This window comes from Lytechinus pictus, unplaced genomic scaffold (assembly GCF_037042905.1).
Source record: "Lytechinus pictus isolate F3 Inbred unplaced genomic scaffold, Lp3.0 scaffold_19, whole genome shotgun sequence".
Classification (NCBI taxonomy): Eukaryota; Metazoa; Echinodermata; class Echinoidea; order Temnopleuroida; family Toxopneustidae; genus Lytechinus; species Lytechinus pictus.
In genome coordinates this window covers 1340191-1365976 of record NW_026974140.1, presented here as the reverse complement: position 1 = coordinate 1365976, position 25786 = coordinate 1340191, and the positions used below count along the sequence as shown (strand labels likewise).

General features: G+C 35.2%; 1 protein-coding gene across 1 annotated transcript in view; it reads left to right on the top strand.

Annotated features, from left to right (window-relative positions):
- LOC129261224 (THO complex subunit 2-like) overlaps positions 1–25786 on the top strand; it is a 142944-nt gene that overhangs the window by 49935 nt on the left and 67223 nt on the right. The window contains exons 7-16 of the mRNA XM_064114108.1: positions 1393–1526; positions 3705–3865; positions 5260–5352; positions 11005–11151; positions 12880–13052; positions 14309–14501; positions 20239–20274; positions 21327–21457; positions 21915–22101; positions 22577–22670. Of these exons, the coding sequence (XP_063970178.1) occupies positions 1393–1526; positions 3705–3865; positions 5260–5352; positions 11005–11151; positions 12880–13052; positions 14309–14501; positions 20239–20274; positions 21327–21457; positions 21915–22101; positions 22577–22670 (1349 nt within the window). The remainder of the gene's footprint in view (positions 1–1392; positions 1527–3704; positions 3866–5259; positions 5353–11004; positions 11152–12879; positions 13053–14308; positions 14502–20238; positions 20275–21326; positions 21458–21914; positions 22102–22576; positions 22671–25786) is intronic.

Below are 25786 nucleotides of genomic sequence, written 5' to 3'. Positions count from 1 at the left end.
GGATATTGAACAAACTATGTTGGGTTTTTTTAAGTAGCAACAGCATTTTTTACTCCATTTTTTGAAGCCATCTTGGATTTTTTTAACATACCGGACCACTGACTGTCCTTGTAACTTGTCCCAATGTATTATTTGAACATGGTCTAGACACCAAAATCATATCTCTCAGGTGGATGTGATATGAGCTATGTCCATTTTAAGGATTAACAGCCATTTTAAACTCAATTTTTGGAAGCCATCTTGGTTTTTTCGACACACCAGACCACTGGCTGTCCTTGTAACTTGTCCCGACGTACTACTTCATCATTAAAACAATCGAATGGAAACCAAATTAAAGCCACTTAAGTAAGTACTAGATGAATTGTGGAATTTTTTGACTAGGGCAGCCATTTTGGGCACCATCTTGGATTTTCCTGGTAGCCTGGAGTGCTAATATGCACTCTAACTTGTATAAATAAATTATTTTACCCATTGGACCATGGAATATGAATCCAAATAGGATTCTAGGGTGAATAATGAGTGAGTCATATCCATTTTTAGTGAATGACGGCCATCTTGGACGCCATCTTGAAAATAACCACTTTCCCGGATGCGGATTTTGGTAGATTTTTAGTATGTTATTCCTGAGGTCAAATAGTACAAAATACCGTTGAAAAATCATTTGTTGCAATTTGTTCCGGGTCAAACCATATATTGACCCGTCTATATATTGAATCGCGCAATGCAGGTGAGACTGCCAGAGGCGCTCCACTTATTATTAGTATTATTTATTTGAAACTTGTTCAAGAAAAGAGTTTTAGGCCATAAAAATGTTTTGTAATTATGTATGAATTGCTTAACAATCGCAGGCTTTCAGCCATATGACATATTAAAATCTCATTGTTAAAAGAGGCTTGGGGTTTTGGCTTAACTTGTTGCTGTACTTATAGAATAAATGTTTACACATTGTCCCCTTTTTTTAGTTTTGGCAGAGGGGCATGCCATCTTTCTTTCTCAAATGTACACTAATGTCAGTTATATTCATATAACTTTATAGCTTTATCCAGATTGCATCAGAAGTAGTAGTTAAAACATCACCTTACCAGCGCAAGAGTAGTTTCGATAAAGTGTATGCCATGTAATAGATTATTTCTAAACTTTTGCATATGTGAGTTGGATGGGCCCAGCACAAGGTCTATGGAGTTTTGGAGAATCTTGATTAAAATTATTTTGTAAAGCATATCTCTGAACTCATCCTTGAAATAAAAAAAATTTACAAAGTGAGATATCATTACATATCAATGTGAGGATATGCTGACTTGTCTCTTTACTCTGTTGATTTTCAGTAGAGTTCTTTACTACTGATTCATGGGGGTAGTAAATTTTTCCCCAACTTTTTCTTTCTTTACTCAGCTACAAACAACAAAAGTTCAATCTTTTACGTGAAGAGAGTGAGGGCTTTGCTAAGTTGGTCTCGGAGCTTACTCAAGTCACATGTGATCCTTCTACAAGCTCTCAGGTGTCAAAGACTATCAAAGCACTTATAGGTGCGTATGTGATAAGTTAGATGACTATTATTTCAGTGCGCATTTGAAGCACTTACAGGTGTCTGTACGTAATAGGGTGGATGGATGTTAGAAGTAGGCCTGTTTTGAAAGTCCATTTTTGATGTACGTGTACATGGCATGTTTTTCGGTTGTGTACATGCTGTAAACACAAACGGCCAGCTATGTAAGTTATGATAACTTGTGTTCCTTACGTTGTCTAAATTTCTACCAATAATTTATGAACTGATGATTACAATACTCACATTTTTTTACTTGATTTTTCTTTCTCATATAAGCAAATGTAAAGTGTTGAAAATGACTGTAGATTGCTTTGATATCAAAATTAAAATCGCCAATCTCACTCAAAAGTTTGTGCGGGAGATCGGAGATGACACTGACATTACCACCACTCGATCCCTATCGAGGCATGGTCACTGCAGTGTACACTCCTCTCTCTGCGCACACACACAAGCTCAATTTGATTGTACAATGAATTCATTGCGCAATCCACAACTCAACTGGAGTTGAATTACATGCACTTCGATCATTGACCCCTATTTGAACCCTGAATAAGGGCATGTAATCCACAGCCGATATTAAAGAAGGGGGGGGGGGAGAGCAACAATGGAGAAAGGGATTAGAGAGAGAAGAGAGAGGGAGGGAGAGATTGAGAGATGGGAGAGTCAGAAAGAGACATGTATAGGGCAGAGGGTGGGCTCGATTGTGAGAAAGAGTTGGAGAAAATCAAGCCAACTAAATTATTTTGAATTTGATCCAGTTTCATTTTATTCCTTCATTTATGTTAATTTATGTAATGTATAATATTCACAACCAGAATAATTTCCTTTTAATCATCTATACTGCATTATTTGCCCACATTATTTCGCATTTACTATGCATAAGGGATAATAAACCAGCTGCAACTTTTTTCTACCTCTATGGTTCGAGTCTTTAAAACACAGGAAACATGCATATCTTTGATTGCACAATCCACAACTGGAGTTGACCCCTTCATTACTGAACCCACTCTGAACAAAGGGCTTGTCCACACAATGGTGCCATGTGGTTTCCATTTGAATAAAAGTTAAGAGTTCATCAGGAGGGGGAGAGAGTGAAAGAGACATGGGGAGAGAGAGGGGCTACAGACAGACAGACAGACACAGTCAGAGAGGGGGGTGGGGGAGAGAGATGGAGAAAGGGAGGGGAGAGAAAACCAACCTGATCGGCGTGGAATAGAAGGGAAGGGATAGAGGGGGAATTACGGGACTGTGGAGACAAGAAAGAAAGAATGAGAGACGGGAGAAAAGAAGTCAAGGGCAGAAGGGTCTGAAGGGTTAGGTGAGGGCCGTTAGATAAGAGAGAGGGGGAGAGAGGTCAGAACAATGACATCAGAAAATTTACGAGACGTCTTGAGGTCAACAAACTTCAAACCTTCGAAGAACACATTGCTGTGAGCTGTAACATGAACGTGAGTGAGTGTGTGGCTAAATTTGTGTCCAGAGGAAAATTTAAGCTAATTTTCTTGACTGTTTCACCAGGGAATTAATAGTGGTTACTTTTGAGTGAGCTCTGTGGCTTCTTGCACAAAGTACAGAACTTCGAGGGTGGATATGAAAGTGGAATTTTAGTCATTAAAACTTGTGCAACATATGAGAACTTATTATTAATGTGAGACTGTGAGCTTGTTCACTTGTTTACAACTCCCACGCAAGTTTTATGCAGATGCTACCGTGTTCAGTACACATGCACTGACTTGACTGCGTGTGCACGTGTACTCGAAACGAGCCTACAGTATTAAGATTATTTTGATATGTCTTTTAGTTTTTCTCTTTTTACCCATACAAAAAAAGTTTAGATGGATGATATTTCATTACATAGTAAGTTTGATCACATACACGATTTCAGCGATTGAATGAGTTGCCATGTATCTGCATTAAAGCATTCAGTGCAGCAATGTGTATGCCTCAGGCTTTTGTATAACACATTTTGCATAATAAAGTTGCACAAGACTTCAAAGAAGAAAGTCATAACATTTTGCGGCTCTATCTTTTGGCATTTCGGAAACATTGTCCTTTTAGGGTTAAGGCTCTACAAAGTACCTCGTATTATAAACAACGAAATATATTTGTGGTGATTCAATTTCTGAAGAAAGTGTTATTTCCATTCTTTCCCATTTAGGTGGATTTGACCTTGATCCAAACCGAGTCCTTGACATCATCTTAGAGGCCTTTGAGACAGCTCCTGAGCTCGATCATGTCTTTATTCCTCTACTCAGGTCATACATGTGTGACCCTCTAACAGTATGTCAGGTCTTAGGCTTCAAGTTTCAGTTCTACAAGGTCAGTCAGAATCTATTCATCAAAAAGGATGCTTCTTTTATATATCCCCTTCCCCAGCATTCATGGTACCAATCTGTGTGTATCAAATTCTCCCTTATTTTACTGTATTTCCAGGAAATTTACTTTTAATAGCATTACTATTCTTGAGCATGGTCTTGATCCTTTCCTCACTTATTATGAGCTCCTTTTGTTTCAAATTCTGCTCTACCAAATATTTGAAAGCTCTGATAGTAAGGGATAAACCCCATTTGATATTAATTTGATTGATGATAGTAGGACATTGTTTGTGTTAGTTGTGCAACTTACTATGAGAAACCTGATGCTGAGAGCAATCATCAGACAAATTTACTTTGTAATATTTACTTTTAAATGTACAGTATGTAGTTCCTCTCTTGGGAAGAGAATGTTCTTGAGTTTTTGATGCCCCTTGATAAAATTAATTGAATCTAATATTTATTGATGGAATAGATGCCATGAAAGTAAGAGTTCTTTCAATGTCTCCAATATGTTGCATGAAGCTAATGCAGGTGCAATTACGGTAGTGCTTGTAAATTTTAATTTGGTGTCTACGGGATCAGTTGATCACTGTAAAAAAAACAAAAACAAATTGCGAATAGGAGAGTTCAGTTAGTACCTAATGCAGTAGCATTTTCATATCTAATGATATTCTTATTTTTGCAACTTGGCTCTCAAAAACTGTTTTATACCAAACTGCAGATATGAAATGGAAGCCAAAGAGTGTGTTTCCTTATTGTAGTGGGGAGCAGTTCCATCAGTAGCTGATCTTGAATACATGACATGTAACAACACACTGTTGATTGGTTATTATTGAGTGTCCAAATTTGAAACATAGTGAATCCTGTGCTATATATGTAACAAACTTCTTAATTCTACAATTGTTAATTGATACAATTTCGTATAAATGTTAATTAATGAAACTAAATAAAGCAAGATATGATTTTCTACTTAATTCTTTGAAATTGCCACCCTGGCCTGGAATGTAAGGGTTTTGTGAAATGAATTACTCTAGCATTCTCCTGTCTCCACTCAGTGGGAAAACTTTAAAGAACAATTAAATAATTTTTCTTGATGGAAATAGCCCTTGAAAGGATTATCACAAGGCTGGTATTTTTTTCTGGATATAGTCCAGGGGTATTATACAAAGATCGAAGCCTGGCTCATAAGTCAAGCTGTGCCAAGCAAATGAAAAATGTGCACGAGTGAAATAGTACAAGATTTCGCATGATAGTAAAAGGAATATGCTCTATTCAAAGAGGCATAGCTGAGTTGAATAGAGTGTCTCTTTCTTTCACCGAATGTGAAATGTCAGAACACAAAGCTAAGCATTCATCATAGAATATTTGCATTTCAATATCTGCTACATTTTCATACAGGAAGAAAACATTCGAACTCCAAAATCTCTTCACAAGGTCACAGCGCAGCTTCTTCAACATCATATTGTTGAACTGGATGACATATACCCTCATGTAAGTTCTCTTTTTGAGTTTCAGTAGACTCTGCCAGTTCAAACTGCTTTTCATTTTATTTACTTCTGTCCTCATGTTCTCTTTAGTGAAAGTAAGTGCAGTTAGCACAGACCTGCCAACCAGTACGTTTTTGCAACCAAAATATGACAGTACGTTTTTTCTTTAAAAAATTTGTTTTTGTAAAAGAATAAAAAGATCGTAATTTATTTACTGTTTCATAAAACTTACACAAATAGGGTTATTAGATCAATGTAATTTCAGGTGACTTTTTTTTTCCAATCATTTTGTTTAACTCTTACTCTGCCAGGCCCAATACCCCTCTACTGCCAGGGATATTCGAGGGAATCCTAAATTGACCGAAATGTGAGCAGCGACTGATTTTAAAACGGTCATAATTCTTTACCCGTACGTTGTATAATAAAACCTTCTACACATGAAATGATGCATGGTTCATGGACTTTATGGTCCATGAACATATTCGCGTTTGGAAAAATGGAGAAAAGATGTAATATTTTACATCATGTTTTTTCAATAAGTAAAACCTAGATAATTATGAGTTCATGAACATTTCAAAGAGCAAATAACCTTAGGAATTGTAGAGATACCAAGAAATTAAGAAAATAAAATGAAAGTTCAATGTTTACCCTTTCAAATGACGTATCTATTGATGAAATTGAACAAACAGAAATAACCAAAAATAATGCTCTTTTGAATGAAATACTATTTTGCTATTCAAGTTATTTCCTCTTAAGTACGAGAAAGCGACCTGTTCCAAAAAAGGGCATTGTCGCCGATCAAGTGACCAATCACAGCACAGCTGCGATCCCCAAGCAAACACACACAATAATACATTAGAGCCATGTATCTTCAAAGTGCGGCCAACCGTACCCTTTCATTCGTGTAGTCTTCAAAATAAGACTCTGTAATTTTTTTTTATTCGTAGTGTAACAAACAAAGTTATTGCCAGTCAGAAGGAGACAAAATATAAAAGAACTAAAGATGATATATTGAAATGTAGATAAAAAGGGGTCTGACAGATTCAATACTTACAAGTTTGGGGTATAAAATCCCACAAAATAATATGGGCGTTCTTGACAAAGTGCACAGAAGTAAGAAATAAAAAGTTTATTTGTCGTGAATCAAAGAAGAGGGAATGCAAATCAGTTACAAACAAAAAATCAATACAAATTTTCAAAAAGAAAATAGGCCTATTTGTTCTGTATTACTGGTCTGACCAAAGTAGCCACCTGTTAACATTCTACGTGACTACATTCTTTTGTTCATGCCACCAAGTCATGAAGAATAGATGCCCAGACTCTCTTTCATGAGGAATCTCTAATCCGCGCTCCCTCCTGACCTATTATCTAGGAGAGTAATTTAGCACAGGATGTTCATAGAAATCGGGGCTCACGCGCGTCTTTTGATTTGACTTTAGAATACTTTCAAAGGTTCCGGTATTGATTTCTTATGGGTGACCCAGGTAAAGAGAAAACAATTTGCCCCCCTACAGAAAAATCCTGCATCCGCCCAGGGCCTCCCAAGCTCGTAGCACTATCCGTGGTAAAAGAAATAATTTGTTCAGATAACATAGTGTACAATAATATGCGTGGTATAAAGAAATGTAATCTTCAACCCGCTATCATCGTTATCATTTGCATTTCTACTCTCTAAAGTTGTTTTAAAATCCCCTTGATAGTGACGTCAATGATGCAGCAACTAACAGGTCGGTCTGATCGGTTTTGTTAATGTATCCCTTTCTTTCTTTTCCTCAAAACACGAATAAAGCGGTATTATCGGCCGTTTTAATTATCACATTTATTTGTTTTGCTTCTTCCTATTTTATTCGAGGAGAATATTGAACGATTCATATTTTTGTGAGAAGTTTGAATATGATATTGATAAGCATAACAATGTCAATCATTCATTTTTTTAATGGTTTGGGCTATAAAAACACAAACGAATATGAACCGTTATTTACCTGATCTTAAGTTTATGAAGAGAGAGTTTGGCTGCAGAAGGAATGCAATTGATATGATTACAACAATTATTTTGAATAATAATCATAATGATGATGATGATTCTGATGGCAATAACATTAATAATAAGAAGGTGAAGGAGAAGAATAATGATAATAATAATAACAATAATGATAATAATGATTACGATAATAGTAATACTAATAATGATAATAATAATAACAATAATAAATTATTAAATAAATAATGAGTGTGATGTTTTCAGTGCGATGAGAGTTGGAAATGACAGCCTTCTTTACTCATATATTTATAACGAGAACAATTTTGTGAGAATGCTAAAAAAAACAAAGTATAAGACCTTTCCCCCCACCCCCCCCTCCCCCCCTCCCCCCCCTCCCCCCAAAAAATCTCCCCCAAAGCGTGCACATTTGCAGGCAGAAAAAATCCTTGACACAAGAATACTACCATACCGGCCTGCAAAAGAACCGATCGATAGCTCATGAATATTCATAAAACAATAGCGAATGGGTGAGTAGCGTTGGGTGAGAGACATCGTACCGCTCTGTCATTGGTCAATTCTGAGCTGAATGCCTTCGCACACTCGCCTTTGCTCTGCCCATAGAAGTACGTGTACTGCTACACACAACCTTTATATCACACGTGTCTATAGGAGAAATATTGATTCAGATCGCGGCAATATCCGAAATCAACTCTTCAAAATAATGATGCAAAAATGCCATTTTACTCAAAAAATTTCTATGTAAACCACTATTTTTTATATAACAAAATCAATTGTGAATTCCTTGCCAATATAACAACATAAAAAACACAGAATATGGTGTTGATTTTCTGGCTGTAAAATTGGTTAAACAAAAAAAAGTTACTTGGGCAACTATAGCTGCCAGTGGCAATAGAGGGCTATGGGCAACTATAGCTGCCAATGGCTCTTAAAGAGTTAAAACCAGGGTGAAATATACACATGTTTCATTTTTTTTTTTTCATTTGCAAGAGCAGTGCGCATTTTAGCTTGCATGCAGCTTGAGTGCTGCGATGAGCTAGTGCGCCATGCATTCTATTATGAAATACACTTTTTTGGGGAAAAATAAATTTTTTTAAATTACAGAATACAATTTGGCAGGTTTGGCAGGTCTGTTAGCACTGATTCCATGAGAAAGTCTGTAATACCAAGCTTAATTGTAACTATATCATCATAGATGTAGATCTTGAATAGTTGCATTAACTGAACTCTGTGAAACTGATTTTAAGCTGAAATGCGATAACACTACAGATCACCAGCACAGATAAAGCACATGTTAGACAGTGGATTTTAATTGCCTGAAAAACAGACCTGACATCTGGCTAGAATTTCATGCTTATTTTACTGATTTCTCAGCAATTAATCAATTTCATCCAGAATACAATTGGCACATATGCTTTTATTTATACATAGGCCTACAGACACTCGGGTTATGATTTGAGTGGATTCTGTAGGAACTCATGTGAAATCGTAACCAAAACTGCCATTTATCTTGTTAAATTGTTGAATTTCTATGAGGCCACTTCCTATGGGAGACTGATTAATGTTTTTGTCTCACCTGCATAGCAGAGTGAGACTATAGGCGCCGCTTTTCCGACGGCGACGGCGGCGGCGACGGCGACGGCGGCGTCAACACCAAATCTTAACCTTAGGTTAAGTTTTTGAAATGACAGCATAACTTAGAAAGTATATGGACCTAGTTCATGAAACTTGGCCATAAGGTTAATCAAGTATTACTGAACATCCTGCCTGAGTTTCATGTCACATGACCAAGGTCAAAGGTCATTTAGGGTCAATGAACTTAGACCATGTTGGGGGAATCAACATCAAAATCTTAACCTAAGGTTAAGTTTTTGAAATGTCATCATAACTTAGAAAATATATGGACCTAGTTCATGAAACTTATACATAAGGTTAATCAAGTATCACTGAACATCCTGCATGAGTTTCACGTCACATGACCAAGGTCAAAGGTCATTTAGGGTCAATGAACTTTGGCCGAATTGGGGGTATCTGTTGAATTACCATCATAACTTTGAAAGTTTATGGATCTGATTCATGAAACTTGGACATAATAGTAATCAAGTATTACTGAACATCCTGTGCAAGTTTCAGGTCACATGATCAAGGTCAAAGGTCATTTAGGGTCAATGAACTTTGGCCAAATTGGGGTATTTGTTGAATTACAGCCATAAATTTGAAAGTGTGTTGGTCTAGTTCATAAAACTTGGACATAATAGTAATCAAGTATCACTGAACATCCTGTGCGAGTTTCAGGTCACATGATCAAGGTCAAAGGTCATGTAAGGTCAAAGAACTTTGGCCACGTTGGGGGTACAGTATTTGTTGAATTGCCATCATATCTCTATGAGTGTATTGGTCTAGTTCATAAAACGTGGAAATAAGAGTAACCAAGTATCACTGAACATCTTGTGCGAGTTATAGTAGTTTTCAAAATCAGCACTGCTGCTATATTGAATCGCGTGATGCAGGTGAGACGGCCAGAGGCATTCCACTTGTTAAAAATTCCGGGGGCTTACTTACTGTATAAACAAAACCATGATCGATCTGAAAATGTGAGTATTGATGGAGAGCTGAGAGAGCTTAAGTGTCTGTCTTCAGTTGATTCTGTCTGTCCATTTTACCAGTGATTGTCTTGCAAGCACAATATTGCAGTTTCAGAGCTTGCATGTTCTTTGACTTATGAAATCATGTTTCTTAGCAATTCCGTTCTGACATGTACTTATAAATTGTTGCATAACTCAGAACCGCGTACCTGGAAGTTGCAAATCTACATGTAATTCTTAAAAATGTTGCAAGACTGGAAAGCAAAAAACTTAAACTTTGTGGTGTAATCTTTAAGCATTTGTGTATTTATTGCCAAACATATTGGTGGGTTCTACATAAGGTTAAAATGAATAGTATTCACCTTAACAATGCAGCATGGCTGTTTCATTAAAGGACAAGTCCACCCCTAACAAAAAGTTGATTGAAATAAAAAGAGAAAAGTTCAACATGCAAACAATGAAAATTTCATCAAAATCGGATGTGAAATAAGAAACTTATTGTATGGCATTTCAAAGTTTCGCTTAATAAAAAAAAAACAGTTATAAGCACATCCTTGTCTGTATGCAAATGAGGGGACTGATAACATTATCCACTCACTATATCTTTTGTATTTTGGTATAGAAATAGGATATATTCTTATTTTCTCCTCATGGTAATGTGAAAGAAGTTTTATTTTTCTCTGAATATGTGGAATTACAATTGTTTACACTTTGTGTGGTTCAGTCAAGTTGGTCCTTTTTGTCAAATTTGTAAAAAATGAAATGTTGTATAATAAAAAAAAAATGAAAGAAATAGAGAGCGAGGGACCTCATCCACTTTCTCATTTGCATGTCATGAGTTCTGCATATAAATTTTTTGTGAAAAATAAGCGAAACTTTAAAATGTAATTTCTTATTCTACATCCGATTTTGTTAAGATTTTCAACATTATGCTTGTTGGATTTTTCTCTATTGATTCAAACCTACATTTCTCTGGGGTTGACTTAACCTTTAACAGTATAGATAGTATACAGCTTTATTCCCAAAAATAATGATTGATCATTTACATCTGTTCCTATAATCTGACTTCTAGCTTGCTCCAACTGATGTTGATATCTTCAAGGCCCACAAGCAGGAGATTATTGATGCAAGGCAGTATGCTAGGAAGATGAGCATGGCTGTTCTTGCAGACAAGGATGACAAAGATGACAAGGAGAAAGAGAAGGAGAAAGATGAACAGGTTTGAGTTTTTTTCTAGTTTCTTTCAGAAACACTTTAAAAATCAGGATGATGACATTAAAGTGTGAGCTGCCTAGTTAAAGTGAACTTTCCATCTTCTTTTTTTTTTGTCCATGAGACGTTCCTGCTCTCAGAGACAAAGTTGCATTGATAATAATCTTCTTGAAGGGAGAGCCAGATATCTTTACAAAGTGTGACTGTAGTACCCATGATCTCACCGCATATATTAAGGCTAACAGTAGATGACTGTATTATCTATACTGTATGATTGAACAGCAAAGGCCCTGTTTCCATGACATTTGCTCCTAACCTACAAAACTAACTAAAACATAATCCTTATTTTTACATTATTCTGAACCAAACACTCTTTAAACCTCTGCCTTCAGAGATATTAAGACCGGAGCAAATGTCAGTGTCACCAAGGCTGTTCTGGTTCCTACTAGGTAATGTTAGTCTTTTGTACAAGTTTTTGTTTTGCCTGAATAGTAGAAGCAAGAGTGTGTTTTTTTCAACAAGGCTTCATTTTTTACACAAACGTGTTTTATAAATGTCATGATTAAAAAAGTATAAGGTCCCGTTTCATGCAACTTGGGCATAATAAAATATTAGTGGTCATTTGGCATGGATTTCATGTCAGTAAACTTGGCTTTATTGTTACTTATTAATAAAAATTTATTGCAGGTTAAGATTTTGACTTTCGAAGATTATAAATTTGTATGAAACTGAATGCCTTATTCAGAAAGTTGAAAGTACCTATTTCCTTCAGAATTATTATTTAAGGAGAATGAAACCTTTGGAACAAGGTAGCTTGTGTGAAAACAGAAAAATCAGAGAAACAGATCAATGGAAGTTTAAGAAAAATCGGACAAATAATGAGAGTTTTGAGCATTTGAATATTGCGATCAGTAATGCTATGGAGATCCTCAGATTGGCAATGTGACAAAGATGTGTGATGTCACTTGTGAACAACTCTCCCCATTACTTTAGTATATATTTCACTTAAATTGCCTCTTTGATCACATAGATCTATCAGTAGATCATGTGTTCTTTCTATAGGAGGGCATGTAATACAGATTAAAAAAAAATACATTATGGTAAAGAGTTTGTATCACCTTAAGAAAAAGCAAAAAGTACATTTTGGGGGTATTTTAGAGTCCATCAAAGGGAAAGTTGTTCACATGTGACATCACACATCCTTGCCGCATTGCCAATAGGAGGATCTGCATAGCATTAGTGATTGCAACATTCAAATGCTCATAACTTTCTCATTATTTGTCTGATTTTTCTCAAACTTTCTTTGTTCTTATTCTTTGATTTTTCTGTTTCGATACAAGCCTATTTGATCCATAGGTTTCATTCCCCTTTAAGTTTAAAACATTTACCTTGAAGGAAAGTTGCTGTAGATATAGAAGTTATAATTATGAACTTTCAAAATCTATAGCATGATATCCAGGGGAAAATGTCATTTAAAATGGTTCACTGCAAACATCTACTCTTCAGCCATTTATTTATATCTGGTCCCATGCATGCCTATCTCTGTATATTGTAGATGTAAGTTTTTGGCAGAATTGAGTCGGTATGTTGTCATTGGGTTTTTCCAGTGCCTAAAGGCAAATACCAGTTACATAGTGCTTTATAAACAACAATCATTTTTAGACAAATTTCTCATCAATTATTCAATATGACAGTCAGAACTAAGTTTTATCACCTTTTTTCTTGTGTCCTATAGGTTATTGACAACCAAAAGATTGGATTGTGTGAAGCCTTGATTCTAATAGGAGATTGGGTACATGCCAAGAAACTACTAGACAAACTGCCTGAGTATGGCACTACAAGTAACCCTACTGTGTCCAAGGCTCTCTGCAACCTCATTGAATCTATACTTCAACCTCTATACACAAAGTAAGTCCTGCCTTGTGTGTTTATATTTTGTATATGTTTTAAAGCCAACCCTTCCAAATCACACTTTATCATGGAAAATTTTCTTGCAATCAATTGCAATCTAGCTGATGATAGGAATCTTTAATAATAATGATAATAATAATACACAGTTCTTGTATAGTGCATATCACAATTATGAATAATGTCTCTATGCGCTTCCAAAGGACTTGGACATTATTACCCCAGCTGTAGCTTGGCAGCCGTAATTACTAAGATTACAGCGCACACGCATTTCAAGGAATAAATTCCTGCCAGGTACCCATTCACCTCACCTGGCTTGAGTGCAGCACAATGTGGATAAATTTCTTGCAGAAGGAATTACGCCATGGCTGGGATTTGAACCCACGACCCTCTGTTTCAAAGTCCGGAGACTAATCCACTGGGCCACAATGCTCCACATCTTTAGTCTATCTGTTGATTGCAAGTATACAAATCATTCCTCGGTCCTTGGTTCTGCTTCTTGTATTAATTCATTATGTTGGTTCAATCCAACTTTGTCTATTGCCAGACTGGTCTGAATATTGTTTCATCAGATGTTTTATCTGGCAGTTACCACTGTCAGTGGCAGTCAGATACCTGCTTCTCAACAAGTTAAAACCAAGGAAAGTTTTCATGTTTGACAACTTGTCAGACAACAAATTTTGATCAAACACTTTTTAGTTCTCACTTCTTTAATTCCACTTTGTTCATAGCAAGTTTGTCTGTTATTAGTTGGTCTAATGATGTTATACTGTATATGCTGGAGTTTTATGTGTTTCTCTTGAGCTCATATTGCAAAGTCCAACATGATCAATATCTTCTTTGCTCTATATGGCCATTGTTACATGTACATGTGTAGCTGAAACCCAGAGTGCTAATATAGCAACTTATGTTAATGCTAAAGTCTCAAATCATTGAAAAAATTACCATCTGGGGCCGAAACACAAAGTTTAGCAGTCGTCGTATAATTTTTTTTAAATAATTGATCGCTTTGACTTTAATGTACAATTCTATTGTAAAAAATGAAGCACATGATTCATCAGTAAACTTTGTGTTACGGGACCCAGGTCTAATTACCAGCTTTATTTGATTTTGAATAAAGTAATGACTTGACAGAAAGAAAACTGACCAAGTTGATAGTAGTCAAAATAAACAAACTAATGTAATTTGGCAATGCGACAAGTTAACTAACAATTCAATCAATCAAAATGATTATTATGATCAATTGTGTGTTGAAGGAGTTGTCAACCACAGGGAGCAAAAGGGCATCATATACCTTCACCTCCGAAGAATGGCACCTTGCCGGCTGTTCAGAACCTAGGAGACGTCAAAGGAGTCCTTGAGATGTGCCGCTATCTTGGACCATATGCATCATTACAACCTATCCTCATCTGGAAACTTGTCAGGCTAGGCAAAGCACTACTTGCTCAGGTAGTTTTCTTAAATACCTTTTATTGCTTATCTAAAAGTATTATTACACTTTAACATAATTGTGTGTGTTCAAAAGGAGCGTAATTCAAATTTACTCTGGTTAGCAAACCGGTTGCTCTGAGCAGAGAGGTGCAGTGTTTTCTATTATATGGTATTGTATTAGCTTATGATTATCAATTCTTCTAGAAATCTTGATTGTGAGATTAGTTATATGCATAGAGGTGGATAAAAGTAAAGCTAGAGCGCTGAGTCATAATAGCTTGCACGCAACTGCGCTGTGCCGGCCATGTAAACTGGCCGCCATTACCGAACCGGGCAATTGTACCTGCTCGATCACATATACACAGCTCCCAGTCATTTTTTTATTATTCTTTTAAAATTCTCTAGAATCTGATTGTGTTTGTTCCATTGCCCCTATTTTGAGGGTGCTAAACACGAATATGCTAGTTACCAAATGAGGTCTTGGGATGTTGCCATGGCAATGGTTTAATTTCTCAAAAGTGATATTCCTTTATAATGGTAGATAAACTTGGTATTATAAATGGTTGAATCTTACAGTTTTAAGCTTCCAATGCAATGAATAATAATACTTCCAGATATTTGAAGTCAGCACAATAGTTGAAATTGGACCATTGCCATGGTAACGGCTTTTATCCTAGAAAAATTGAAAAATTTGATTTAAAAATGTATAATCTGATGCATTGAGGATGGCCACTCTCAGGCCTGGGATGGGGGGGGGGGGGATCTGATCTCAGCCGCCCTTTGGGCAATCAAAATTCGACGCGCACATTCTTTACCACATGAACTACAAGCCAGTATGAAAAAAAAATCTGGAAATATTTTATATTTTATACTACTTTTTATTCATTATGAATAAAATATGCAAATTTACTCATAAAAAAATTATTTGCATATTTAAAACCCAATTTCGCTTCAAATTTCTTTTTTTCCAGATGTCATCTTTGTAATCTAATTCAAAGGTTTCCACAAATAAACTTTGCGAAAGCCAATTTTTTCCCCCATCTATTTCTTTGTTATTTAAAATTTATGTTTTTCTTTGTTTTTTTTACTTTTGTTTTACATTTTTCAATGGATATCATTACAGACCATTTAACAAATTAATGAAACCCTAAATTGATTGAGCAAACCAATTAGAATGAAAAATAATCACCCTTTTATGAATTTCACCTCTCATAGACTTTGTACAGAAAGTATAAAAATGAGCCATTTTTTGCATGATATTGTCTCGTAAAAAGTCCTATTAGTAGAGCGGATTAGCCGAACAATTGTGCAAATTATGACTAAAGCATGAAACTTTCACAAGTATTAGTATATGCCGTAAGATTTATTTCAAAGATGGGAGGTAAATTTATAAATGCCATTTTCGGCCGTTGCCATGGCAACGGATTAATTTCTCCAAAATAACATGCATTCCCATGTAAATGGTAAATAAACGTGACATAGATGACCAAAATGATAATTTTCAGGCTCCCAATTGAATACACATGAAATTTAGAAATATTCAAGATCATCAAGAAAGTTCCAATTGGTCCGTTGCCATGGCAACGGCTTGTTTTTCCCCAGAAAAGTAAACATTTTGATTAAAAAAACGTTGTAGAATATGATTTATCTTTAATTTCCCCTAACTTTACAGTGCTTATCGAAGATATTTTGGTAGCTAAATGTGTAAATTACATCTCAAGCCATTGCCATGGCAACCAAATAACATCTAATTTACAAAAATAACATGGTTGTCAAGACAATGGATAGGTGGAAAATACAAGTGGAATTAACTTAATCTGTATGCTTAATATTTGACCCCCTCATTTGAACAAAAAATACAGAAAGTGTTCTGCAGGAGTTCTTTATAAAGATAAAAATTAATGTTGCCTTGGTAAAGCTTGAATTAAATTTAAAAATAAACAATTTTGCAAAGGACCTGTTGCCATGGCAACATCTTATTTCCCTCTAGAAAAGTATAAATATTGATAAAAATGTAAAATACATGTACAGTAAGATCATCATTCCATTTTCCCTAATTTCAAGGGACTAATCGAGATATGTTTGTGACTAAATTTTATAAATATAACATCTTAAGCCATTGCCATGGCAACCAAATAACATCTATTTTTTTTTTTTTTAAGTGGATGATAAGGTTAAAAACAGGTGAAAGATACAATGAATATTAACTTAATGTGCATTCGTAAGGTCTGACCTACTCAATTAATTTAGGGGAAAATAATACAGTCAGTGTTCTGCATGAACTAAATTAGAATGATAAACATTGATGTTGCCTTGGTAATACTTGAATTCAACAATAAATATCAATATTCAAAATGGCCTGTTGCCATAGCAACAGATCATTTAGTATCAGTTTTGATTAAAAAAGGGACTGTAGAATCTGATTTTTCTTGCATTTCCCCTAATCTTTGTGTGCTAAACATCGATATGTTTGATTCAAAATGTATAAATAACATCTGAAGCTATTGCCATGGCAACCAGATAATATCTAATACTAAAAAATAATGATTTGGATGACAAGATTTTGGACAGGTGGAAAATACAAATACAAATACAAATAACTCAATATGCGAAAGGTTTGGCCGGTCATTTAATTTCGAACAAAAATTTCAGTAAGAGTTCTGTATGAGTTCATCAGAATAATAAAATTATGTTGTCTTGGTAATACTTGAATTTAATGATAAATATTAGTGTTTCAAATGTCCCGTTGCCATGGCAACAGCTCATTCCCCCCAGAAAAGCAGGTAAGAGTTGGCAACAGCACCCATTGATGTAATTTTAGAATCTACCTTGGATTTTGGACAAAATTGATAACTAACCATCCTTGTTACTTGTCCTAATGTAATAGTGGACCCTTCATACCACAGTGTAGACACCAAAAATGTTTCTCACATGTTGATGTTGTATGAACTCAGATAATTTCTGAGTGATATAAGTCATTTTAGATGCCATTTTGAAAATCCTCTTGGATTTTTAGGAAAAAATGGACAACTGGATATCATTGTAACCAGTCTAAACATATTTGTAAAACCTTGAAACCAAAGTGTGAACACCAAAATATTTTTTTCTTGGTGGATTTTAAATGAACTATGTCAATTTTTAAGTAACAGACTCCGATTAGACTCCAATTGTCGGAAGCCATCTTGGATGTTTAGACACACTGGATTACGGACTGTCCTTGTAACTTGTTCAAATGTACATGATGTATTTACTGACATATATTACACGAAATATGTCCATTTGTTAGTAACAGGAGCTATTTCATTTTTGGAAGCCACCTTGGATTTTTGGACAAACTTGACCACTGACTGTCCTTGTTGCTTGTCCTTATGTATTATTTGACCCATTTAACCATGACATAAACATATTCCAGGATATCAAACAAACTACTTTTTTAATGCAGCAACAGCAATGTTGGACTCCATTTTTGGAAGCCATCTTGGATTTTTTTATATAATGGACAACTGACTGTCCATTCAACTTGTGATAGTGTATTATTTGACCATTGAAACCATGGTCTAGACACCAAAATCATATATCTCAGATTGATAGGAAATGACCTATATGTCCATTTATATATCAACAGCCATTTCAAACTCCATTTTTGGAAGCCGTCTTAGGGTTTTGGACACGTCAGACCACTGGCTGTCCTTGTAACTAGTCCCAAACCAAATTAAGCCACTGAAATTAGATGTTATTTGGTTGTCATGGCAATGGCTGAAGTTATTTGTACATCAACAGCAAACATATCTATGCTTTGCATCCTAAAATTAGGGGAAGTTTATGACAAAATGCAGATTTTAAACTGTTTTTCGATCAAATTTGGTGCTTTTCTTGGGAAAAAAAGAGTCGTTGCCATGGCAACGGCCCATTTGCAACATTGATATTTATCATTAACTTCAAGCATTACCAAGGCAACCTCAAATTTCATCATTCTAATGAACTAATGCGAAACATTGTAATCTTTGTTCAAAATTAAATGACTGGGTCAAACCTTGAGTTAATTGTTATAAATTGCATTTTCCACCTGTCCATTATCATGTCAACCATGTTATTTTTTTTTTTCAAATTAGATGTTACTTGGTTGCCATGACAATGGATTTATATGTTATTTGCATGTTAACAGCAAACATATCTATTCTTACCCTAAAGTTAAGGGAAATGAAAGAAAAATCAAGATTATACAGTCCTTTTTAAAAATCAAAACTGCTACTGTTCTTGGGTAAATGATCCGTTGCTATGGCAACAGGCCATTTGGAACATTGATATTTATCGTTGAATTCAAGTATTACCAAGGCAACATCAATGTTTATTATTCTAATTAGTTCATGCAGAACACTGACTGTATTATTTTCCCCTAAACTAGTTGAGTAGGTCAGACCTTACGAATGCACATTAAGTTAATATTCATTGTATCTTTTACCTGTTTTTAACCTTATCATCCACTTTTTTAAAAAATTAGATGTTATTTGGTTGCCATGGCAATGGCTTAAGATGTTATATTTATAAATTTAATCACAAACATATCTCGATTAGTACCTTGAAATTAGGGAAAATGGAATGATGATCATACCGTACATGTATTCTACATTTTTATCAATATTTTTACCTTTAAAGGGAAATAAGCTGTTGCCATGGCAACGGGCCCTTTGTAAAATTGTTCCTTTTTAAATTCAATTCAAGCATTTCCAAAGCAACATAATATTTTATCTTTATAAAGAACTCCTGCAGAACAATTTTGTATTTTTTGTTCAAATGAGGGGGTCAAAACTTAAGCATACAGATTAAGTCAATTCCAATTGTATTTTCCACCTATCCATTGTCTTGACAACCATGTTATTTTTGTAAATTAGATGTTATTTGGTTGCCATGGCAATGGCTTGAGATGTAATTTACACATTTAGCTACCAAAATATCTTTATTAAGCACTGTAAAATTAGGGGAAATTAAAGATATATCATATTCTACAACTTTTTTTAATCAAAATGTTTATTTTTCTGGGGAAAAACAAGCCGTTGCCATGGCAACGGACCAATTGGAACTATCTTGATGATCTTGAATATTTCTAAATTTCATATGTATTCAATTGGGAGCCTGAAAATTATCATTTTGGTCATCTATATCATGTTTATTTACCATTTATATGGGAATGTATGTTGTTTTGGAGAAATTAATCCGTTGCCATGGCAACGGCCGAAAATGGCATTTATAAATTTACCTCCCATCTTTAAAATAAATCTTTTGGCATATACTAATACTTGTGAAAGTTTTATGCTTTAGTCAAAATTTGCACAATTGTTGTGATTTTTGGAGCTAATCCGCTCTACTATATAGCGCAGCGATGCTATACTCATATGTCGCAAATTTTGTCTCAAAAGTTGCGCAAGACTTCAAAGAAAAAAGTCATAAAATTGAGGGGGCCATCATGCCTCAACCCCCCACATTCTTTATGGTTAATCCACCTCTATGGTTATATGCCAACATTGTTTTCCATATCAAAGAAAATTTTATTCAAGTGACCACTGAATTGCGGAATTCCCACTGGCTTTGTACATGTAGCACTGTAGGTATTAGTCTGCTACAGGCTAAGATGAGGGATGAAAATAACTGGAGTTGGTGCATTTGGGTTTTTCCTTATTAGTTAGCCTTTATTTATATGATCTGTTTAGTTATATCTTTTTTATCTGTTATTCCTCTGTTTCTTCTGTATTTGTAGAGAGCCTCAATGACAGAGGAAAAGAAAGAAGATTTGGTAAGTCGGACTGATTTTGTAATCCTACACCTCATTCATACAACTTTGTCATTGTCATCGTTTTATATCGGGAGCCTGAATTGAAGACTTGAAAGGGAGGATGAATCTGTTTTTTAGAGAGATTTGTTCAATATATTACATCACAATTGTCTTTAGAAGAAGGGTGTGATATTGTTTGAAATATTCTGTTGGTTTTTAGAAAAGTGAAACTATACAGCCTGCCTTATTAAACAGAGCCTACTTTCAGGTTTGCATAATTTGCAATATTCACCTGTGACCCCCTGACTTATTGATAAAGGCACTATGATTAAGAAAATGATTCAAAAGTTGTGCAAAGTTTATTGTTAGTTATATGTATTTTTTTTTACATTGGACATTAAACCATATCTAAGCCGGGGTATTTTGTGCGTTCATATGGCTGGGGGGGGGGGGTGGGGGCCCTTGAGATTGCGGCCGTTGATTTGGCATGCAGGTTTTCTTGGACATAATCTGCAAAATTGTATCATAATTTATTTCATGCAAATCGCTATTTAGCAATTATGCTAATTTATGCATAATTAGTATGCAAAATCATACTTTTTCCTGTAACTTAACTTTGCTTGAGAAACTGTTTGTGTTGTTCTTAACAAATGTACATGAAAAAAAATGCGATATCAGATTAATTTCTAATGTATTATATTTTTTTGCAATTTCTTATGAATTTCACTGTTTTTTTTTACCTTTTGTTTTTTTATTGTTTTTTTGATGAACTTTGTCGGGGACTCTTTTGAGATCATAAACAGAATACCAGCAAAACTAAAGATAATTTTACATTTATGATTTTTGGTTAAAAACGCAATTAGCATTGACTTTGTTTCTTATATGAATATAGTTTTGCAAGCAGTTTTGCCAATAATTTTTGTACATTCATGATCTTAAGTTTTAAGTAATGATATGGACTGTCTACTTTTGAAAACGACATTCATTAACCTGATTCGAATCATATTGGCCTGTCTTCAACTCCGGGCAATACAGTTAACATGGTTTCTCCCATTGTTGTTTTATCATTATAGAATTCTGTCTTTCATGAGATGCTATCAGTGATTGAGCAAGTGATATTACCCTCTATCAGCATGATGCCATGTAATGCTTGTCTCTCTGAAGAGGTCTGGTCTCTAATGAAGATGTTGCCTTATCATAGAAGGTAAAGATACACACAAAGTTTGCTCTTGAGTGAATTTGTATTGACTGCACTGCATATGCCCTTGCAGTCACATTTGACCTGTGCAAGGCAGTTGACCCTCAGCATTTACCATTTGGAGTCCCTCAGCGCTTCATACCTTCTGGGCAATGAGTCTTATCGATCTTATCCATGTATTTGTGCATCCTTGGTTTCAATGGTCAACAGCACATGATATTTTGCATCTTCTTTGTTTATATTCTTTGAGACGAGCCAAAATACTCAGAGCAGAATTTTTGTTTCACAAGGGATAGCACTTGCCTTCTTCTCTATTGTCACTACTAACATTTGGTGCATTAAGAAAAGTCATCCTTCCAATTACCCATTTGCATCACCTAGGTGGAGTGCAACACAACATGTATACAGTTGTTGCTGAATCCTTGTCCTAACCACTTTTGTTTTCTCAACAAAATATGTACAGATACTGCTTGTATGCGCGATGGATAAATCATTGCTATGGTATCCATCCCCCAATGATTCGGATCAAAGCTAATACTACAGACAGGGCCAAGTACATCATGAAGAGATTAACCAAGGAAAATGTCAAGCCTTCTGGAAGACAGCTTGGGAAATTAAGCCACTCTAATCCTGGGGTACTCTTCTCTTATGTAAGTACAAATATTTTGTCAATTTGATTGGTGTAAACGATCCTGATGTAAAATGTTCAAGGCAGAAAGTTGTTAAAGCAATCACAATATGAAAGGGAAATGCTATAAGTAAAAAAAAAAAACAAGTAAATTAGACAAGAAAGAATTTCTCCAATCCTAGGTATAATAATCTGCGATAATAATAACAATTTAGTGATGGTGTTGGAGATGATGATGGTAATGGTGGTGGTGATAATGGCGAGAATGGTGAAGTGGGGGGGGGGGGGCAGTAAATGATGACAATAGGGGTTCAATAAATGGGGGTTTATATTTTAATGATTATGACAGTAACAATGAAGATAATTATGGTGATGATGATTTTGAAGTATTGATAGGAGTTCTAGAGTTTGTTTAAATGCATGGATTGAAATGCCTACTACATATGCATCCATTTAAAAAAAAATATTTCTCTTTGTTTCTCATATCATTTTACCAGGTATTGTCTCAGATTCAGATGTATGATAATCTAATTGCTCCTGTGGTGGATTCTCTGAAATACCTTACATCACTGTCATATGATATACTAGCTTGTATCCTTGTTATTATCAGTAAACCCAAATTGTGTCCTAGAACTATCAGTTTCTATTCCATGAAAGTCATATATGATTGTTATTTTTATTAAGTACAAGCAGTTACACTTTATGTGATTACAATTTCAGATCACTGGGTAAAGGACAAAGGTCATCTCAGATGAATTTTAAATTGATAAAAACAGAAGTTTTGTTAATCATTTCAAAAGTGTTTTATCAAATGTTTATGTGATGGTTATTAGATATGTCCATCTCAAATGTCATTTGAGGTCAGTGAATTATTTTAAGTTTTAAAATGTATTTTCTTTTTGCAGGAGTTTCTGCATTTTATTCATAAATCAATGATAAATCAACATGTTGACATAAGACCAAACATATAAATGAATACAATTTAAAGTAGAAATATATTGAAAATCATAAAAATAAAGAATTATATATCAAATTAAAGGGGAAAATAAGAAGAACACGATGGTGTATACATTTATCATGGAGACCGATGAAACTTACTTAATTGATAGTTTAAAGTTCTCTCTCTGAATACTTCAAACACGCACAATTACGTCCGCGAAATTTGGGTTTTTTGATGACGTGTATAAGTGTATGAGAGATGTGATTGGCTCTCCCACGTCAAGCTCCTCTTGCATGCAAACCCTGTTGCAAGGGTACGTTTTTCTCCACACTGTCACTGAATACTTCGATCACGAAATGAAAGAAAACCCAGGAGTTTATCTAGATTTTGGATTTTCAAATTGATGATTTTGAAGATGAAGAGAAAATTGATGAAGTTTCTAGCTCTAGTGACGTGGATGGAGGTAAATTAGGGGAATTACGCCTATGATGATGAGTCGGACAATTCAACTTGCATGCCGATTCGCTACCAACTCATGCAGCTGCTAGTGCTGGCTGCACGTACCGCGGGCCAAAATAAATCCATGTAAATGAATTCCAGTCTGACCATCCAGACAGAGTCTCTTCCCTCATTTACTCTAAAAAAGGAAAATAATGATATAACTGTACTTACAAACAAGTGAATATATCCAAATCTGAAGGCAAATCAACTCAACGAATAGCAGCAGACGATATGCACCGACGATAATTCACGTGGCTGGGATAAATTGTCACTCGTTCTGTTAGGTATAATTTTTACCTCATTATTTTGACAAAATTATGAATCTCGGGGAATTATTTATCTATATAAAAATATAGTGACACCTTGTACTATTTTTAAATTACGATAAAACCTTTTTTGAAGCAAAAAGTTGAGGTAAATTAAAGTTAGATGTAAAAGATCATCCCCAACATGCGTAGCTCGTATGTGATTGTAAACAAACCATCCAAAATGCCGGTTGAGAGCTGTGCAACACGTGCATCTACCGTACTCTCTCAGCTCAGCCAAGGCGAGCAAGCAATGTGTGTTTGTGATGGTTTGTTTACATAAGTTGGGGATGATCTTTTACACCTCAACTTTTTGCTTCAAAAAAGGGTTTTATCGTAATTAAAAAATAGTAATCTAGATAAACTTTTGGGTTTTCTTTCATTTCGTGATCGAAGTATTCAGTGACAGTGGAGAAAACGTACCCTCGCAACAGGTTTTGCATGCAATGGAGCTTGACGTGGGGGAGCCAATCACGTCTCTCGTACACTCATACACGTCATCAAATTCGAGTTAATTCAGAGACCGCTGGGAGGCGTATTTCGGAGAGGCATTTTAGCGCTTTTTAATTGGCGATTTCCACCTTGTGTATTACTTTCGTTATTTTTGAATGACCAAACGATAATCCCCACATCATGACCTTTCCACTGATATATAATAAGGCCACATTCATAATCAATATATTTCTCCTTTAAATGTGACAATTGAAGAGATACATTGTAAATAATATAGAAAAGACTGATAATTTAATAATACATAAGCATATGATATAATGAGTTCGGTAAAATACAGGGGCCAGCTATTATAAGCACAGAGTTGCTTGAAGCAATAGCAATTTTTCTGATTCATGTTCATATTCCATGAAGTCTGAAATATCAGCAGTAACCAGTACATTAGTTGTACTTGGACATATGTGACCAGGCACCACAAAACCCACAAAAATTCGCCAGAAATAAATTTTTTGTTTAAAAGCCCTTCTGAAAGAGGAGATTCTAAGCTTTATATTGATATATAACTCATGCACAAGGATTGATCCTAACCCACACAAGTAAGACCCACACAAGGAAGAGGAGAATGTTCGCTACTGTGGAACACTCCTTTTGAGAAAAGGGGGATTAGAAATTACTAGTCTATTGAAGAGCACTTACTCTTCCACTATTGTGTATTGTAGACAAAAGGAAGATTAAATGTCAATAGAATTTCCATAGAAGAAATTATCAGCTTGTCCCCAAATTTCACACACTAATTAAGTACATCCTGCCCATTAGTTCGAACAAGTATTGATAGAATTTCTATGCATTTCTTAGTTTTAATTTACTCCATCTTCCTCCCCTATTTGTGTATTTAATTTGTGATTTATTGTGTTTTTTTTTTATAGAAGTGTATATGTTACATATTATTTGGCAAATAAAGATGATATATATTAATGTGGAGGTGATATGGAGGTGATGTCATCCTGGAACAGCTGGCCAAGCTGTTTACACTCTGTTTAGTAAAAACACAAACACCAGACAGCTGGAACAATGCAATCATAATCCTCATCCACAAGAAAGGAGATATAAAGGATATTAAAAACTATAGGCCAATTAGCTTACTTTCAAATACCTACAAATTATTTACAAAAGTCCTAACAAACAGAATCACTGGAACCCTAGATTTTAACCAACCGAGGGAACAAGCCGGATTCAGAAGTGGTTTCTCTACTACAGACCATCTTCACACACTTAACCAACTATTAGAGAAGACTTGCGAATACAGACAACCCCTGTGCGTGGCATTTGTAGACTTCGCACAAGCTTTTGACAGTGTAGAATTTCAGGCAGTAATAACAGCCTTACAGGTACAAGGTGTGCACCATAATTACATCAAACTCATTCAGGAAATGTATAGCCAAGCAACTGCAACCATTCACCTGCACAAAGACAGTGATGAATTCCCCATTAACAGAGGAGTGCGACAGGGA